The sequence below is a fragment of the Phodopus roborovskii genome, unplaced genomic scaffold, assembly GCF_943737965.1.
Source record: "Phodopus roborovskii unplaced genomic scaffold, PHOROB, whole genome shotgun sequence".
In the NCBI taxonomy this organism is placed as follows: Eukaryota; Metazoa; Chordata; class Mammalia; order Rodentia; family Cricetidae; genus Phodopus; species Phodopus roborovskii.
Window position 1 is genome coordinate 9,404,112 of NW_026126602.1, and position 17,436 is coordinate 9,421,547.

The 17,436-nt window shown below is 37.1% G+C and overlaps 1 protein-coding gene across 16 annotated transcripts in view; it reads right to left on the minus strand.

Moving 5' to 3' along the window:
* Mllt10 (MLLT10 histone lysine methyltransferase DOT1L cofactor) overlaps window positions 1-17,436 on the minus strand; it is a 144,888-nt gene that overhangs the window by 98,434 nt on the left and 29,018 nt on the right. For 13 of the 16 annotated variants that reach the window (XM_051205622.1, XM_051205621.1, XM_051205620.1 and 10 more), the window contains one exon: window positions 10,313-10,422. The exons of the other annotated variants lie outside the window; for them this stretch is intronic. In XM_051205622.1, coding sequence (XP_051061579.1) covers window positions 10,313-10,422 — 110 coding nt within the window. The remainder of the gene's footprint in view (window positions 1-10,312; window positions 10,423-17,436) is intronic. 16 annotated transcript variants of the gene reach the window in all.

The window sequence follows — 17,436 nt, forward strand, 5'->3', positions numbered from 1 at the left end:
CAGGGGATACAAAACCTTCCCTGGCATCAATAGGCACTACACACACATGTGATACATACACCCTTATATATAAAATAATGAAATAAATTTTTTAAAAAAGTACAGAAACAAGCCAACTGTGGTCTATGCCTGAAGATCTGGAGTTTAAGACCAGCCTGGACTACTTTGTCTTTCAGGGCAATCGTGGCACACACCTTTAATCCCACCACTTGGGAAGGAAAGGCAGGTGAATCTGAATTTGAACCCAGTCAGGTCTAAAGAGCAAGTTTCAGGACAGACAGGACTAACAATATATGGACTTTTGCTGAGGACAAGATTTCTGCTTAAAGGAGACAGGTAGACAGATCTCTGTGTTCCAGGACCAGCCTGGTCTACTTATTGAGTTCCAGCAAAGCCAGGAATACATTGAGACAATGTTTCAAAAAAAAAAAAAAAAAAAAAAAAAAAAAGTGAGAAACAAACAAGTTATCATTAGAGAAAACATAATCCTGCCAGACAATGAAGGTAACAATAATATACCAGATTCACCTAAAATCTGTACTAAACAACTCTTGGAACTCCTTTCCCCCAAACACACACAGCAACAAAGAGGAATGCTCATTTCCAGGAGATAATTAGTATGTACTGGAGTCTAGGATAATAAGCCATAACTGCAGACTGCTAAACCTATGTGTTGTTCTTGGTTTAACAGGGTACCGTAACGAACCCAGAAACTGCTCAATAAGCCAAAGAATTATTTTCTGATCATAGAACCCAACAGAATCTTTCAGCTGAATTACAACTCTGCTTTATTATTATCTTAACGAACATACTTTTGTGTGCATATATCTATGAGAACATGTACATATATGCATGTGAAACCAGTTGACACTGGGTATTTCCCTTTACTGTTCTCCACCTTATTTTTTGAGAAAGTTTCTCACCTGGAGCTCACCAATTTGGCTAGACAGGCTGGCCCACAAACCCCAGCGATCTATCTTCCTGTCTCTGCCTTCCCAGTACTGGAATCACAAGCTACCATGTCCAGGTTTTTATGTGATTGCTGGAGACTCAAATTTTGGTTCCTCATGCTTGAACAGCAAGCATTTACCCACTGATCTGTCTCCCAGCCCTACAACCTTTCTTTAGACCAGTGACTTCCTATCCTTCCAATTTATCTATTTTGGAATAAAGATGTCTATACCACACCTGATGCTTTTTGTTTTACAGGTTCACAAATTGAAAAAAACAATGTGTATCAAGATATAAATTCCCTGATTTAAACAGAGAGGATTGAAGACTTTTTGAATTTATTATATTTAGGTAAAATATGGGGCTTAGAGTTGGTAACAAAATGGATTGAGTCTGGGTGATGTTGTGGTAAAAATTGATGTATTTTGTTTTTAAGAAAGAACATGCCTGGGAGGTGGTAGAGCACATCTTTGATTCTAGCTTGGGAGTAAAGGCAGGCAGATCAGATCTTCAAGGCCAAACTACACAGAGAACCACCACCCCCCGGGGGAAAAAAAAAAAAAATCAAGAAAGAACATGGAATTTGGGAAAGGTCAAAAAGCACACTGCTATACCCAAAAAAAAAAAAAAAATGTATGTATGGTGCTGGCTGGTTTTATGTCATCTTGTCATAAGCTAGAGTCATGTGAGAAAATCCTCCAGAAGAGCTGGCTTTAAGGTATTTTCTTAATTAGTGATGGAAGAAAGAGGGCCCAGACCATTGTCGGTGGGGCCATCCCCAGGCTGCTGGTGCTGGGTTCTCTGAGAAAACAGGCTGAGCAAACCCTGGTGAGTAAGAAAACAAGCAGTACTCCTCCATAGCCTGTGGATCAGCTCCTGCCTCCAGGTTCCTGGCTTAGCTTCCTTCAAGGCTTAGCTTCCTTCAAGGCTTAGCTTCCTTCAACTGACTATGATGTGAGGTATAAGCTAAATTAACCCTTTCCCTCACCAACTTGCTTTCAGTCAGTGTTTATCACAACAATAATAACACTTACTTGCAATGCCTCAGATATTTTGAAAAGGAATATAAATGTGATGTTTTCTTTACATGTTGTATAAAGAACCATTTTAAGAACTTCTCTATTACATTTGTTTTGTGTGTAGCACATCCAACACAAAACACACACATGAAGGTCAGAGACATCCTGCAAGAGCCAGTTCTCTCCTTCTACCACATGGGTTCTGGGATTCAAACTCAGGTTGGCAGGCTTGCTACCTTTATATAGAGCCTCTTGACACCCTTAATTTTAGAAAAGTGGAAGAGAAATTAAGTTCCAACAAGTTTACAAAAGTCAAATTTTAAAGAAAATCACATACATTATTATACAAATATACACTTCTAGACTCATCAATCCTAGAGCAAAATCAATCCAGGAAACTATTTCAATCCAGAGTTTTTATGCCTAGAATTCATTCTTTTGTTTACTCAATACTACAGAGCTGGTAGATATACAAGGTTCTTTATATATCCCTAAGATACCCTATCTGGAATGTAACAATACACAGATAAGTGTTTTGAACTTCATGTCATGCTTTGTTGATTCTCATGGAAGGCCTGCCCCTTTCCAAGGGAAGGAGGTAAATAAGAGGTAGGGAGGGGGAACAGGAGGAAAGGAGGGAGGGAAAACAGCTATGTAAAATAAATGATAAAAAAAAATATTAAAATAAAAAAAAAAGTTTTGAAGTTTAAAGTTCAATCTGACCATAATTGGGCAGACAGTCATATAAACTCCCATAAATTGTATAGCTGAAGTCTCATCAAAAGTAGCTGCACTGGTCAAAATTATAACTTGCTGCTAGCTAGGAGTAGTGGTGACATGTGCTTTATCCCAGCACTTGGGGGGAGGGGAGGGAATTGGCTGGCTACCAGGGGCCACCACTGAAGAGCAATGGCTATGACCTAGCATGACTAGCACATCACCAAACACACTAAGTTCATGTAGGACATGATTAGGAAGTATGTGGTGTTGCATCCAAGTAGTTTGCCACAGAGCTGCTCAGGACCTCTAAGGACAAGAGGGTGTTCAAATCTGTCAAAGTGTAAAGAACAAGTGTCTGGAATGTTCACCTCCAAATGGGACATGTCATACTCCACCCCTCAAGGATCAGCGAATAGGAAAGAAGAAGAGAGTAAACATCCACATTCATTCAAGAGGCAGCTAGAGGAACTGAGCAATATACCATCAGCCTTAAGGAAAGCTCCGCCCAAAGACTGGGCCTGCTCCACTAATTCCCTCCCCTCAATAAGCTTTTATAACACCGAAACAAATAAAGTAAGCACTTTGTATTTTTCAGGAAGCTTATATAACAAACTGCCTTCTAAATAGTTATTTTTTTATCTATAGGTTTTCAAGAGACTTTTTCCAATATCCTGCATCCCTTTATTTGGCCTACCCTCCCTGCTCCCCTCCCCATTTAAATCTACATCCTCTTATTCTCATTTCCCCTTTCATAACATATTCCTTTCAACTATTGGTCAAGGAGGTTCCAGAAACCCCCCAAAGCAATACAGGCTCTTGTCACTGAACTTAGGTACCAACCAGAACTTAATAGTAAAGACCCTATTGTTGAAGTCACCACATAATTTGGTCACAGGACAAAGAGAAAACACGCTGGTACCATCTTGGAAACTTACTCCCTATTGGCTAGTTTTCATAGTCCCAAAAGGTGCCATGTAGATTTCCGGGGAAGAAAAGCCATCCACAGTCTAACCTAATTGTGAACCCTGTGAACTGTAACAACCAGCCTGACAAGCCAAACCATTATATTAGTACTTTGAACAGTGAGTAGAATGGAATCAATTAACTGCTTTCAACCTGGACTTAAGATCTGTTCCAATAGGAGGAAACTCTCCTGGTACTGCAAATCTGGCCAAGAATCCAAGGCTGAAGAATGCATATGCCCTAGTCTATCACTATTTTATTTTGCTAAGTTGACATAGTATCAAACTGCCTTCTAAATGAGAAGAAGGGTTAAAAAGATTTTAAGACTCAGAAGTCTTCATATTGCTGCAAAACGTGTCTTCTGGGAATGAAAAGCTGTTGCAATCACATACTCACAGCAGCTGTGGAAGCCTACACAAGGCCTGCATACGATCAAACTAGTCATCTTTCCAGCGCAGATCAACAAAAAGGGCTCACAAGGTGCAAGCCTGAGGAGCCATTACCAGTTGATGGCTGCTAAGGGAGGGAGAGTTAAGAGTCTTTCTCAGGGATGTAGCACCATCCTCAGAGCCATGTGCATTTGAATAGCATTAATTTTGACCTGGGGTTATTTAAAAGAAAGATGACATGAAATTGGGGAGACATAGTGTGGTTGGGAGGGGTTGGAGAAGGGAATGTAGGGGAATACATATAATCAAACCACTGACTATATGTGAAATTCTCAAATTATAATATATATATATTAAAGCTGGATTTGGTGATGCACACCTTTAATCCCAGCACTCAGGAGTTAGGGGAAGATAAATTTTTGAGTCCAAGGCCAGTCTAATCTACATATTGGGTTCCAGAATAGCCAGCGCTACAAAGTGAGACCCTGTCTCAAAAAAATTAAACAAATAAGCAAATAAATAAAATTAGAGATGATTGCTAGGTATATACAGCTACTAATCTGACACTGGCCCTACTGTTGGTTAAAGAAAACAAACAAAAACCTCACTATCCCAATTTTGAAAATAAATGTGCCCATAACATTTGCTTTCAAAGCCTGGACTTCTTTTTGCTTTTTCTTTTACTTTTTTGGGACAGGGTTTCTCTGTGTGGCTCCGGAACCTGTCCTAGAATTTGCTCTGTAGACTAGGTTGGCCTTGAACTCACACAGATCCACCTGCCTCTGCCTCCCTAGTGCTGGGATTAAAGGTATGCACCACTACCACCCATCTAGATTCGACATCTAAATCAACTTTTAACCAACTGTGATTAGAAATATAGACATAGCCAGGTGGTGGTGGCACACACCTTTAATCCTAGCACTCAAAAGGCAGAGACAGGCAGATCTTTGTGAGTTCGAGGCCAACCTGGTATACAAGAGCTAGTTCCAGGACAGCCTCCAAAGCCACAGAGAAACCCTGTCTGGGGAGGGAGGGAGGGAGGGATGGAGGGAGGACAGACATATTACATTTTTTTTCTTATTTTTAAAATACAAACTACTTATATAAGCCAATCTGTCTTCAAACTACACTATTCTTCAATTTTTATACCCTTTCTAAAACTGCTTATTCTACTGTATTTTCACTATTTTCCTTGATACCAAATTAATCAGTTGACTTGTATACATATTACTCTGTCAAGGGAAAAATATGCTAATCCAGCAGCACTGGGACCAGCTGTGGATTGAACTCTCTGCTTTAGGATGGATGCAAAAGCCAAAGTCAGCTGATACTGATAACATCAGGAGTCCTCCAAGAGTGCAGAGAAAATACCAACATACCAAAATTAGTGACCCTTACTAATTTCTTCATTAAAAGAGTTGGTCTAAGACTCGTGTGCATATCGAACAAAAGAAACTAATTTCTGGCAACCTTTTATATCTGTGGCTCTTTTGCTACAAATGCTGGAGTGTCCTCTATAGAATGCTCAATTTCATCTTGAATTCTAGCTTATGCAATGCATACAAAGCATGTCTATAGTTAAGTGCCTACAAAGTCCTCAATTTTGTCCTGGAAAGATGCAGCACAACAAATAAATAACTGGAAGTCATTATTTACTGACATTCATCTTGGAGTGAAGTCTCCCAAAATTCAATAATCCATTTTCAAATTATTACTATGACTTTAAGAATTGTATGCTGGGGCTGGAGAGTTGGCTCAGAAGTTAAGAGCACTTGCATGCCTTTAATCCAAACACTCTGGAGGCAGAGATGGGAGGTGGGGGAGGGGGCCCTCTTTAAATTCTAGGCCAGCTTGGTCTAAAGAACAAGTTCCAGGTCAGCCAGAGCAGTTTAAAATAAATTAAACTGAATTTTGTTAATATCAGGAAAAATAAATATTTTATGCAAAAAAAAAATGTGCAATGCTATAATGACATAAAATACTATACAGTAGTACAATAAAAGTCTTATCAGGAGAACTGGGTATATATATTAGTCTATGCAAAAAAAAAAAATACAGAAGCATACCAACACATACCCAATATTTTAGCAATGACACAACCAATAAAAAAAAGACTGCTCAGCAGTAGTAGTTTTTTTAATGGACTAACCAATGCCAGAAGATGGTAGCACACACCTTTAAATCCCAGCACTCAAGAGACAGAGGCAAGAGGATCTCTGTAAGTTCAAGGATAGCATGGAAAGACTAACCAGGTCAGAGGGAAAGACACATACTTTGTCAGGTCATAAAATTAATTTAGATGGACTGAAGATTTAAATCTACGTATTCATTCTTCCTTTCACCCCTCTTCCATCCTCTTCAAATACTTTATTCTTAAAACCATGAGGTGGGACCAGGCAAGGAAAAGGAAAATCTCCACACTAGGGCGTCAGAACAGTCCTACACAAGTGTCACAATCTGATTAAGGTTTGCTCCCCTAAAAGTAGCAGGGTAGGAGTGTGATATTAGAGCAAGTGAAGGTCAACCAGAGGGGAACGTGGGCAGTAGCAGAGTGAAGCTGCCAAACCCTAAAGCAGATGAAAAGGATTGCCATGCAGGGCAAGAACAAGAGGGGCCTGCATGAAGCTATGCTGCAGTAAGCAACAAGGAGATGAATCAAATAAGCAAATGACTTAAGATAAAGGAAGTCATATCTTTGGACTGAAACAAGTCATAAATATGATGAGAAATAGTGATAATAGGCATAAATCTTCTAGATTACATTTACATTTTGTAAAGTCATTGAGTTTATGAACTTTCAATATAGACACAGATACAGAAAATATGTGTAAAGAGGCATAGCTATACAAATACTGTATCAGAATTAAATTACTATGGCCTCATAATTTTCAACATAGGATATAGATATTAATATATGTAAATTTGCATCGAAGTGCTAATAAGCAGGTAACTATTTTCTAACTATACCAACTCTAGAGAACCTGAGACCAAATTTGCCCCAAGAACAATAAGTACATTTAGTGTATACATTGGATTGTTAATATCATTCTCATGTAAAAAGAAAACCTAGCTCCTTGAGAGTATGAACCATTAAATAAAATACAAATTTATAGGACTATGACTCAGGTAGCAGAGTTTGATTCCCCAGAGCTGAATGAACAACGCTTATAATCCCAATGTTCAGGAAAAATGAAGAAGGAACAGAAATCTGAGATCATGGGGCTTAGTAGTTAAGAACATTTGCTGTGTTGGGCAGTGGTGGTACAGGACTTTAATCCCAGCACTCGGGAGGCAGAGGCAAACAGACCTCTGTAAGTTCAAGGCCAGCCTGGTCTACAGAATGAGTACCAGGACAGCCTGTTATAGAGAACCCCTGTCTAGAACACCCCCTCTTATCGCTCCCCAAAAAAGCATTGGCTGCTCTTGCAGAGGACTCAGGTTCAATTATTACCAATGCCCACTTCACCCAGCTCACAGCCTCCTATGCCTGCAGTTCCAGAAGATCCAACACGTTGTTCTGGCCTCCATGAGCACCAGCACATGCATGGTGCACACACAAGCAGACACATACACATTAATAACAATAAATAAATCAAATAAATATTTTAATGGTCTGAGTCCATCCTTAACTACATAGCAAATGAGAATAGCTTGATATACATGTGATCCTATCTAAAAACTAAATATGGCAGCACCACATTAAGTCCATACTATAATTGGGCTTTTTTACTATAATAGAATGCAAACCAAAAAGATGTTTAAAATTTTTTTTTACAAAATTAGCCATGAATCCTAACAATAAATTAAGAAATAGTTATGGGTGTCAAAATGAGTAAAAGGCAGAAGGCATACAGAACAAGATGTTTACATGCAAATTACTTTCCCACAAAATGGCTACTGATTATAAAGGAAATAAAATATCAAACTAATAGTAGAAAAACTTGACAGAAATCACCTTAGCTAATGATGAAAGATTATAAGGTATCAGAAAAACTGGATTCAGTGTGTCACCTGACAAGATTTAATAAGAACACAAAATTATTTCTGGAGGAAACAAGACAAGTCCAAAAAGAATGATATGGTACAAAATATCTAGAAACTACAATATTCTAAAGTATCAAACTGACAAAAGTCAAGGAAGAATTAAAATAGTTTAAAATTAAAAGAGATAAAAGAAACAAAATTATTATTTTTCCATGAAACACATTTCTAGGAAAAATGAGAAAACATGAGTCTGGCAGACATGTAGTGGTAATGTACCACTAACTTCCTGCTTTTAACAGTTATATTACAGAGCATCCCTCCCTTCCTATTTTCTGCTGCTAGAGCTATGAACTCAGAACCTGGCACATACTAGGAAACACTCTACCCCTGGGCTACTCTAGCCCAAGAATGCCAGTCTTTATAAAAATATACAAGTATGGCACAAGAGAAAAACTCTATACTATTCCCACAGCTCATAGATAAACTTTATTTCAAAATTTGTAAGAAAATGGGTTTTCACATTAATTTTAAAGGTACTAAGAAATACAGGTTTGAGAGGCAAGTCAGCAATGCAACCATTAAAAGATCTGAGTTCAGAATCTAGTATGTATGTAACAAGCAACTATCTCAGCACTATAGGTAGAAGGAAGAGAGAGGATTGCTGGGGCTTGCTAGCCACCAATCTAGCTAAAAGAGGAAAAATAGAAACAAACACTACAAGCTTCAAGTTCAGGGAGAGACCCTGCCTCAATGAACAAATGTGGAGAGCAATAGAGAATGGACCATGCCTTCTTCTGAATTCCTTGACACACACCTGCACACACATGTACATATACAACACACATACATATACCACATTCAAGCACAAAAATTAAAAGTACTTTAAAAATACTAAAAATATATACACTTCCAAAAAGAAAGCTATTATTTTCTGGATAGCATCTGGCACACACCTGTAATCCAACCTTCTGCAAATTAAAGCAGGAAGATCACAAATTCAAGGTCAACCCCAGCCCCTCTTAGCAAAGTCAGAAGCCTGCAGGGACACAAGAGTATCTGCCTCCACCAAACACAATAAGCAAAACAAACCCCCAGAAGAAGGGGGGGGCAATGCTGTGATAAAACAAAGTCAATAACCAACCTGGGGAAAAAAAAAAAAAAAAAGAACCTAAAAACAAAAGCACTTTTAATGGCAACATAATCGCTCTTAACATAATTATTTAACTGGTAATCACACTCTAGACAAAAACTCCACACCATAATGAAACTTCCGAAACACACCCTTTCACAAGGATCCTAATAGTATGAAACTAGACACCACAGGAGGGCCTTCTATGAGCGGCTGCTCCACAGCTGACTGCATCTAGCAATACTCTGTACTACAGACTAAGGAGCCAGAAAAATGATGACAGAAACACCATTTATTGATGCAAATATATGTTCAGGATTATTAAGTTTCAAAAGCAGAGAAATAGTAATATAATCTAAATGTTTTATAAACCAGTATATGGGAAACACAAAATTACACAGAAAAAGTCAAAGATTTAAAAGGGAAGTTTTTTTCCAAATGTTTTAAATATATATTAATTACTTAAAATATTATTGTTAAAATATCTAAAATTTCAAAATTTACCACAATGACATTCTTCAACAGAGGCAACATGTGCCTTCATTTACACACACAGTAACACTGTCTAAAAGGCAATCAACAGCAGAAAAGCTTTGACAATGCAGTAGCAGCATCAAACAACAGTGTCGGTGAAGAAAGTGCGTGTGTTGGGGGGCAGTAAATTAGGAAAAGATGAAGCAAATAGTTAAAAGTATTTTTATTTTAAAACACAGAGTCTCAATGTTACTAGGTAAGCCCTGAACTCCCCAGCTCACCTCATCTCCTGCTTTAGTGTCCTAAATACTTCAGACTAATGACAGAAAAATGATGATTAATACCAATCTAATAAAACCTTGAAACTTGATAAGGGAAGAGGTCAGTAAATTTTCAAGGACAAATGTGTATGGAGGGATTGAAATGTCCTGAGAACATTAATAAATACCTACATTAGAATAAAAGATGACACAGTTTTATGATTTTCACACTCTTGTGAGCTTATTTTAATACTGTTGCTTAAGATGGTAACTATTTTCCTCCAAATCTCTATGAAGTTAGAGGGAGGTCTTTAGTTTTTTAAGGGGGGGGGGGAAACAACTAAAACCTAAAACCCACCTCCTTCCTATCTCCTAGTTTCAAAACCAAAACTGCAAACGACATTAAGATGACATCCACTGTACCTTATTATAACGATCATGTGGGACAGACTGTAAAACGATTGGCTCCATTGTAGAGACATTGGCAAATTGTACCTCTGGAATATAGAGGGCACAAACCACATGAGCCCAACCTAAAAATAAATAAATACATATTGTCATTCTTCAAGTTTTATCAAAAATAAAATTACTACCTGTCTTAAAAGATCCCTTAAAATGGCTATTTAAGCAAATTCATAACAAAACCATAATAAAAATCTAGCTACTGCATTATTTATGTAATAATTGTCACCTGCTCACTACTGGTGCAAAGGGTTCCTAATCATGGCTGCATCTATTATGCACTGAGCATAAACAAAGGGAGCACTTATGTATTCAGGTGCTGGCTGACATTGATCTTAAGGGCAGACTAAATTCAGATTAACACTACTTCTGAAAAACACTTTAATTTTAGGAAACCGGGTCTGATAGTTCCCAGCACGATAAACACTCTTGAGGCTAACTCAAAAGGAGTTTCTCCGTTTCCAGGTCAGTCAACACTACACAGTGAGTTGAAGATCAAACTGTACTGCCAAGTTAAGAACATTTTAAAAAAAAAACCTAAAAACAAATGTTTAAATAACATGAAGGCTGTATAAATCAGTAGTTAGTGGTGCCTCTGATTAATCTGTGAAGTTCTAGGTTCCATTCCCAATTCTGCAATTAATAATTTATAGCTTTAAATAGCTTAAAGCTTCAAGTCCTAAAAGGTTGGAAATTGGCTGGGCATTGGTGGCGTAAACCTTTAGTCCCTGCACTCGGGAGGCAGAGACAAGCGGATCTCTGAGTTCAAAGCCAGCCTGGTCTACAGAGCGAGTTCCAGGACAGGCTCCAAAGCCACACAGAGAAACCCTGTCTCAAAAAAACAAAACAAAAAACAAAAAAAGTTTGGAAATTGTTATCATTGGGCAGAACACTGGCCTAGTCTACACAAGAGTTAGGGTTGGTTCCATTTTCACCATCATCAAGAAAATAAAAATAAATAATAGTTTTTATAATTTTGTGAACATTTTGAATGTTCATGCAACAGTTGTCATTTTCCTATTTTAAATTGCCATCTGAAATATTACCAGTTGATGCTAAAGTTTCTTTTAATTATAAAAATGTGACTGAGGCTACAGAGCTGATGTTAAGAGTTAATGAAAAACTAGAAAAAGATGAAATTTCAGGAAGGTGAGGTACAGCCACAGACAAAGGAAAATAGTACCTAGAAGCTAGGACTAAAAATCGGATATACCATGGACCTCAGAAAGATCACAAATAGGCTTTAAGCATCTTAAACTTTAAACTTTGAACACAGCAATCTTAAACAAGCACCCTTGGCATCAAACAAATAAATATACATCAGAGGGGAAAATGATAACTTTTACAACTTAGTCATAAATGCTGTCTGTAATTTGTTGATTAAAATTTCTAGAAAACCACTAAATACATGAAAGTAAGAAAGCACAAATGAAATCCAGCAGAAACAAGAAAATCAAATCTACAATTTGAAGTTATCGGAGTATTTGTGTTTATTATTATGGTCAAATACAAAGAATGCAAGGTTGCTCAGTAAGAAAGATAAAGATGCCTGAAAACCACCACCAAATAAAGTCAAGAGTACTTTCATACCAAAGCAGCATCACTTTCCTTAAAGGAAAATTATTACAAAAGGAAGCATGAACAGGGGGTGGGGCAGGAAGATATATGTATGGATACTGACTACAAATAAGTGCTTATGGGGAGGGAGAAGGAACTAGGATCGACATGTAAAATAAAAATTAAAAAATAAATTAATAAAAAAAAATAAGTGCTTATATTTTAAAAAGAAAAAGAAAACACAGGCCAGGCCAGGCGTTGATGGTACCTGCCTTTAGTCCCAGGACTCTGGAGGCAGAGGCAGGCAGATTTCTTTGAGTTCAAGGCCAACCTGGTCCCAAGCAAGTACCAGAACAGGCTCCAAAGCCACAGAGAAACCCCGTCTCAAAGGAAAAAAAAAAAAAAAAAAAAAAAAAAAAAAAAAAAAGATAAAGAAAACACAGGCCTGGTAGAGGCCTTTAATTCTAGCACATGGAAGGCAGGCAAGCAGGCAGATCTGTGAGTTCAAGGCCAGTTTGGTCTACACAGAGAGTTCCAGGCCAGCCAGGGAGGGAAGGGAGGGAAAGGAAGCACAAAGGCTGGAACAATGGCTTAGTGGTTAAGAGCACTTGCTGCTCTTCAGAGGACCCTGGTTCAGTTCTTAGCAACCCCATGACAGCTCACAACTGTCCTAAACTCCAGGGACTGGACATCATCTGGCCTCTGCAGGCACCAGGCATGCATGTGGTTCACATATATATTTGCAGGCAAAACACACATATACATAAAATAAAGATAAACAAATCAAAAGAAACTACTGCACAGTGAAATGGCTGCACTTATAATATGGGAGTGGGAATATGAAGACAAAAAAAGGGAGGGAAGGAGAAAGAAACCAATGGTCAGGAATAAATCAACACTGATACAAACTAACCTAACAAACTAAGATTTATTTCCCAAAACCTTAGAAATAGTTAAAGGGGTAAGGCATGGTGGGGCATTCACAGTGGTAATCCCAGCACTAGAGAGACTAAGGTAGAACAGTAGCCTAGCCATGAGACTGTATAGATATAAATATATGCCTATGTATATATACACAAGGATGCAAAATATACAGATTTATACCAATAAAGTATGGTGGAAGAGGCAGGAACGACAACGGTAGGTGCCACACCAGAAACAACAAAAATTACATAGAAATTGCTTGCAGCAACCAAGTACCTACTCAACTTAGGAAAAGGCCCCCAAAAAAAAGATAAGTGCTCTTTGGCATCTTTCTTTGCCTTATCATATGAATGCTTTGGGTTCAGAGGTCTTAAATGAAACAACTAATTTCCAGTGTAGAGGCTCTGTCCTCTGATGGCACAAGAACCAGAATAAATTTTATGTGCCAAGAACTGTTGTCACTGACTGCTCCAAAGAGTCTGAAAGCTAACCAGGGACTGAGAGGTGCCTGTCCTTCTGCTCTCTCACAGTTCATTCAGAGAAAGTAGCCTTTAAATTTAATGAAAGGCAAACAAGCCCACAGAGGCCTGGAGGAAAAGGTTATAATTGAAGCACTCACCAAGCACCCAAAAGCCTAGGAGAACTAGCTCTGGCACAGCAGTAGCTCTCAAACTCCCTAACACTGTGACCCTTTAATACAGTGATCTCCAAGCAGAAAATTATTTTCGCTGCTACATTATAACTGTTAATTGTGCTGTTATGTATCATAATGTAAGTATGTCTGAAGACAGAGCTGCCAAAGGAATCATGATCTACAGTTTAAGAACCACTGTTCTAAAAAGACCTGAGACAGCCATCAATTTTTATGTCTAGTTAGAATCTAAATATGGTAGAAACAGGAAGTGACAGGGTAAGTCATAGTGATAAATACAATGAAAACACCACAGAAAGAATGCAAAACACAGGCTGTGTTTCTTAATCTCCCCCCCCCCATTTTGTACTAGATGTTCAAGGAAATTATCATCAAAACACTAACTGAAGAGTCTCTCCAGCAATTATATAACAAAAGTATAAGAACACAGCAAACAACTGCTCCAGAGTTAACCCATTGTAACATTCAATTGTATCTACATTTTGCTTTTGAAACTTTTTTTTCTCTCTTTTCTTTTTTTGGGACACAGTTTCTATATGTAGCCCTGGCTGACCTAGAACTTGCTCTACAGACCAAGCTGGCTTCAAACTCAGAGATCTCTTGCCTCTGCCTCCTGAGTACTGGGATTAAAGGAGTGTGCTGCTACCACCTGACTTTGTTTTGCAATGCTTAGAGCATGTATCTCAAAGCATGCTAGGCAAGCATCCTAGAACTGAGTCATACAACTCCACAACAATAAATAAATACATATATCCTAAAATAAGTTACAATTTATAAGGAAAATATGGGGGGGGGTAGTAGAGATAGATCAACAAGTAAAGTGCTTGCTGTGTTAAAACATAAGGTCTTGAATTCAGATTCCCCAGCACCCACATAAAAAGCCAGGTATTCTGCTGGAAAGTACACAGGAGAGAGGGGTGCTAGCTACTCAAGTCTAGTCATCAATCAGTGAGTTTCAGGTTCCAAAGTGGATAGAGGAAGACACTCAACATCAACCTCAAGACTTCACATGCACACACAGGTATACACACTCATGTGCACATACCCAAAAAACAAAAAAAAAAAAAAAAAAAAAAAAAAAAAACACCATTTTTTAAATACAACTCATTCACATGCCCAAGAAATATATACTGAAGAAGTAAAGTTATTAAAAAGAACCAAACAAAAATCTTGAAGTTTTATTAAAATGAAAATAAAAATAACACAATGCCAACAGCTAATACAAATAAAGAGAAGGAAAAAAGTAAAAGTATAGGTAAGCCAACTGATAATATCACTGGATGAAACACGAAAGTGTGGGTAAACACCTAAAGAATGGAGTAAAGGGTTTTCCTGAGTTCAGAGAAGCAAAAAGATGAATGGGGGTATGTAGAGAAAATGGTTCCAAATTTTCACAACTTAAGACACATGAATATGTAATTCATGAGTCTCAAAAAACTTCAACTAATGCATAAGGAGACATACAATGATCAATGAATGTTACATGCTAAGGAAAAGCTATAATCTTTTTAACACACCAAAAAGCTATTCAACAAATAACAAGATGCTCAGTAAGAACACACAGCCTACAATTTATAAAGCAAAGTGCATTCAGTAGAGACAGCTTCAAGTTCAGCATCTGGCAATTCTACTAGGCTACTAAAATGTGGTACCATATTCTCCCAGTAAGCCAATAGCAACATGACAAGTAAACAGCCAGAACTCTACAGAACTGTGCTGACAAATTATAATGTTCAGCAGTTTAAGTTAATACTAACTGTATTTTCAAATGACAGTACAGTCAGGCAAACTGTAACAACATTTTGATCAATGAGACACAACATATATATAACTATGACCTAAGGAGGCAAATTTTTCTGGTGCCTTCTGAAATTACATGTCCATTATGCATCCCCGTGCATATTATTAACATGTTTATAGTGATGCTAGTCTCAATAAACTTACTACACTAGCATTCAAATGTTACCCAAATACAGCAACATCAAATAGCAATAACAAGCAATTATACTATTGGTCAATTATACTCTTGTTTTTATTTTTTTACCCCTTCTATTTTCATTTAAAAATAAAATGTCAAACATTAAAAAAAAAAAAAAAAAAAAGCCAGACCCTTAAGGGAGTATACTAAAATGTTCTGTTCTAATAGCTCTGCATGTTTCCTTGGTGGCAGTGGTTTTTGGTTTTTTGCAGTACTGGAGATTGAATTCATGCTAGGCAAGCACTCTATCACCAAGCTACTTACTTACTCAGCCCATAAATATGGCTTTCCCGAAATTTTCAAGGAGATCTATCATTAATTAGGTGAAGGTGGGAAACAGTGATATTGATACACCTAACTTATGCACAACAAAGCTAATGTATGTTGTTTCTGCTTAACTTTCTAACAGAAACCTTAAAAGATTTTTAAAAAGGAAAAAAAAAAGGATATATGTGATAGCACACGTCTTCAGTCCCAGCACTGGAAGGAAAAGACAGTAGTATCTCTTTCTGAGTTTGAGGCAGGCTTAGTATATACAGAGCTCCAGGGCAACCAGGGATACATAGTAAGACTTTCTTTTCTTTCTTTCTTTCTTTCTCTCTTCCTTTTTAAATAAGCAAGTATTTTTGGTGAACACCACAATGTCATTTATAGAAAATATTTTACATAGTTCTGTAACACTTTGAGTGGTCTACAGAGTGAATTCTAGAGTAGCCAGGGCTGCACCCAGAAACAAACAAAACAACCCTATCTCAAAAAACCAAGAAAGAATACCTTCCTGTCCTAGACCTTTATTCTCTATTGGCTCAGTTACTCACCCAGGACAACTTCAATGCTCACAAACTTCATAAGCTCATGCCTACCTATATAGTGCCCTATACAGATGAACTGTTTTTATTTTTGATATCAGATATTATACCCTTTCCATATTTAGATTTGTAACAACTTATCACTATGTTGTATCTGCATTATTCAGTAGTATAGCAATATGATGTGTATTTGTAACCTAGAGGCAATAAGCTACATAATGTGTCTAGCAAGCTACTTGTCTAGGTTTGTGTACACTCTACGATATACATTCAATAAAAAAATACCTATGACACATTTCTCAGAACAAAATAGTACATGACCATGTCTAAAATCTTAAGAAAATAATCAACTTTTACCAATAAAGTTTTTAAAACTAGAGAAATTAATAAACTGCCCAAACTTTACAAATGAAACCAACAAAATAGAAAATTTTAAATTCTTTAATCACTAAAAACAATTTATAACCTTGAAGAAACTCAGGATATTTCTCAATGACACTACCAAAATATTTACAGTTTATAAAATTCCAATATTATAGAAATACCTCCGAATATTCCCAAAGTTTTATTGGGATCGTCATAACAGTAATGCCAAAGCCTTAAAACACTGTAAAAAGGGGAAGTCACTGCTTAACACCCCTTATGAAAAGATGCCAACATTTTCATTTTTATTTTTAATCCCCAAAACCATTACCTTTAACCTTTAACAAAATATTAACCAAATGAACCTCATACTATTATTATTTTAGGAAAATAGGTTGATTTTACTTTCAAAAATAAACCAATGTAATTCCTATCAAAATAAGGGAGAAATATTTTATGGCCATCTCAACAGGAATAAAAAGAAAAAGAAACTCTATCTTTATACTTCTATTATCAGTCAATTTTCATAATTTAACAAGCTCATGCCTATATAGTTAAGAATAGTACTGATTATATAAAGGAATAAGCACTTTAATCCAAGCATGTAGAACATTCCTGTAATCCTAGAAGACATGAGACAGAGGAGTTGCCAGGCTAAGCTACAGACAATGCTAAGCCCTGAACTATACCCAAGAAAATAAAGAAAGGACACAAGAAAGAAAAGGACAAACAAACAGAAGAAAGGGAAAAGAAAAACCAGATAAATTTCTCAGGGAAAGATAACTCAAAATGGAGATGAAAA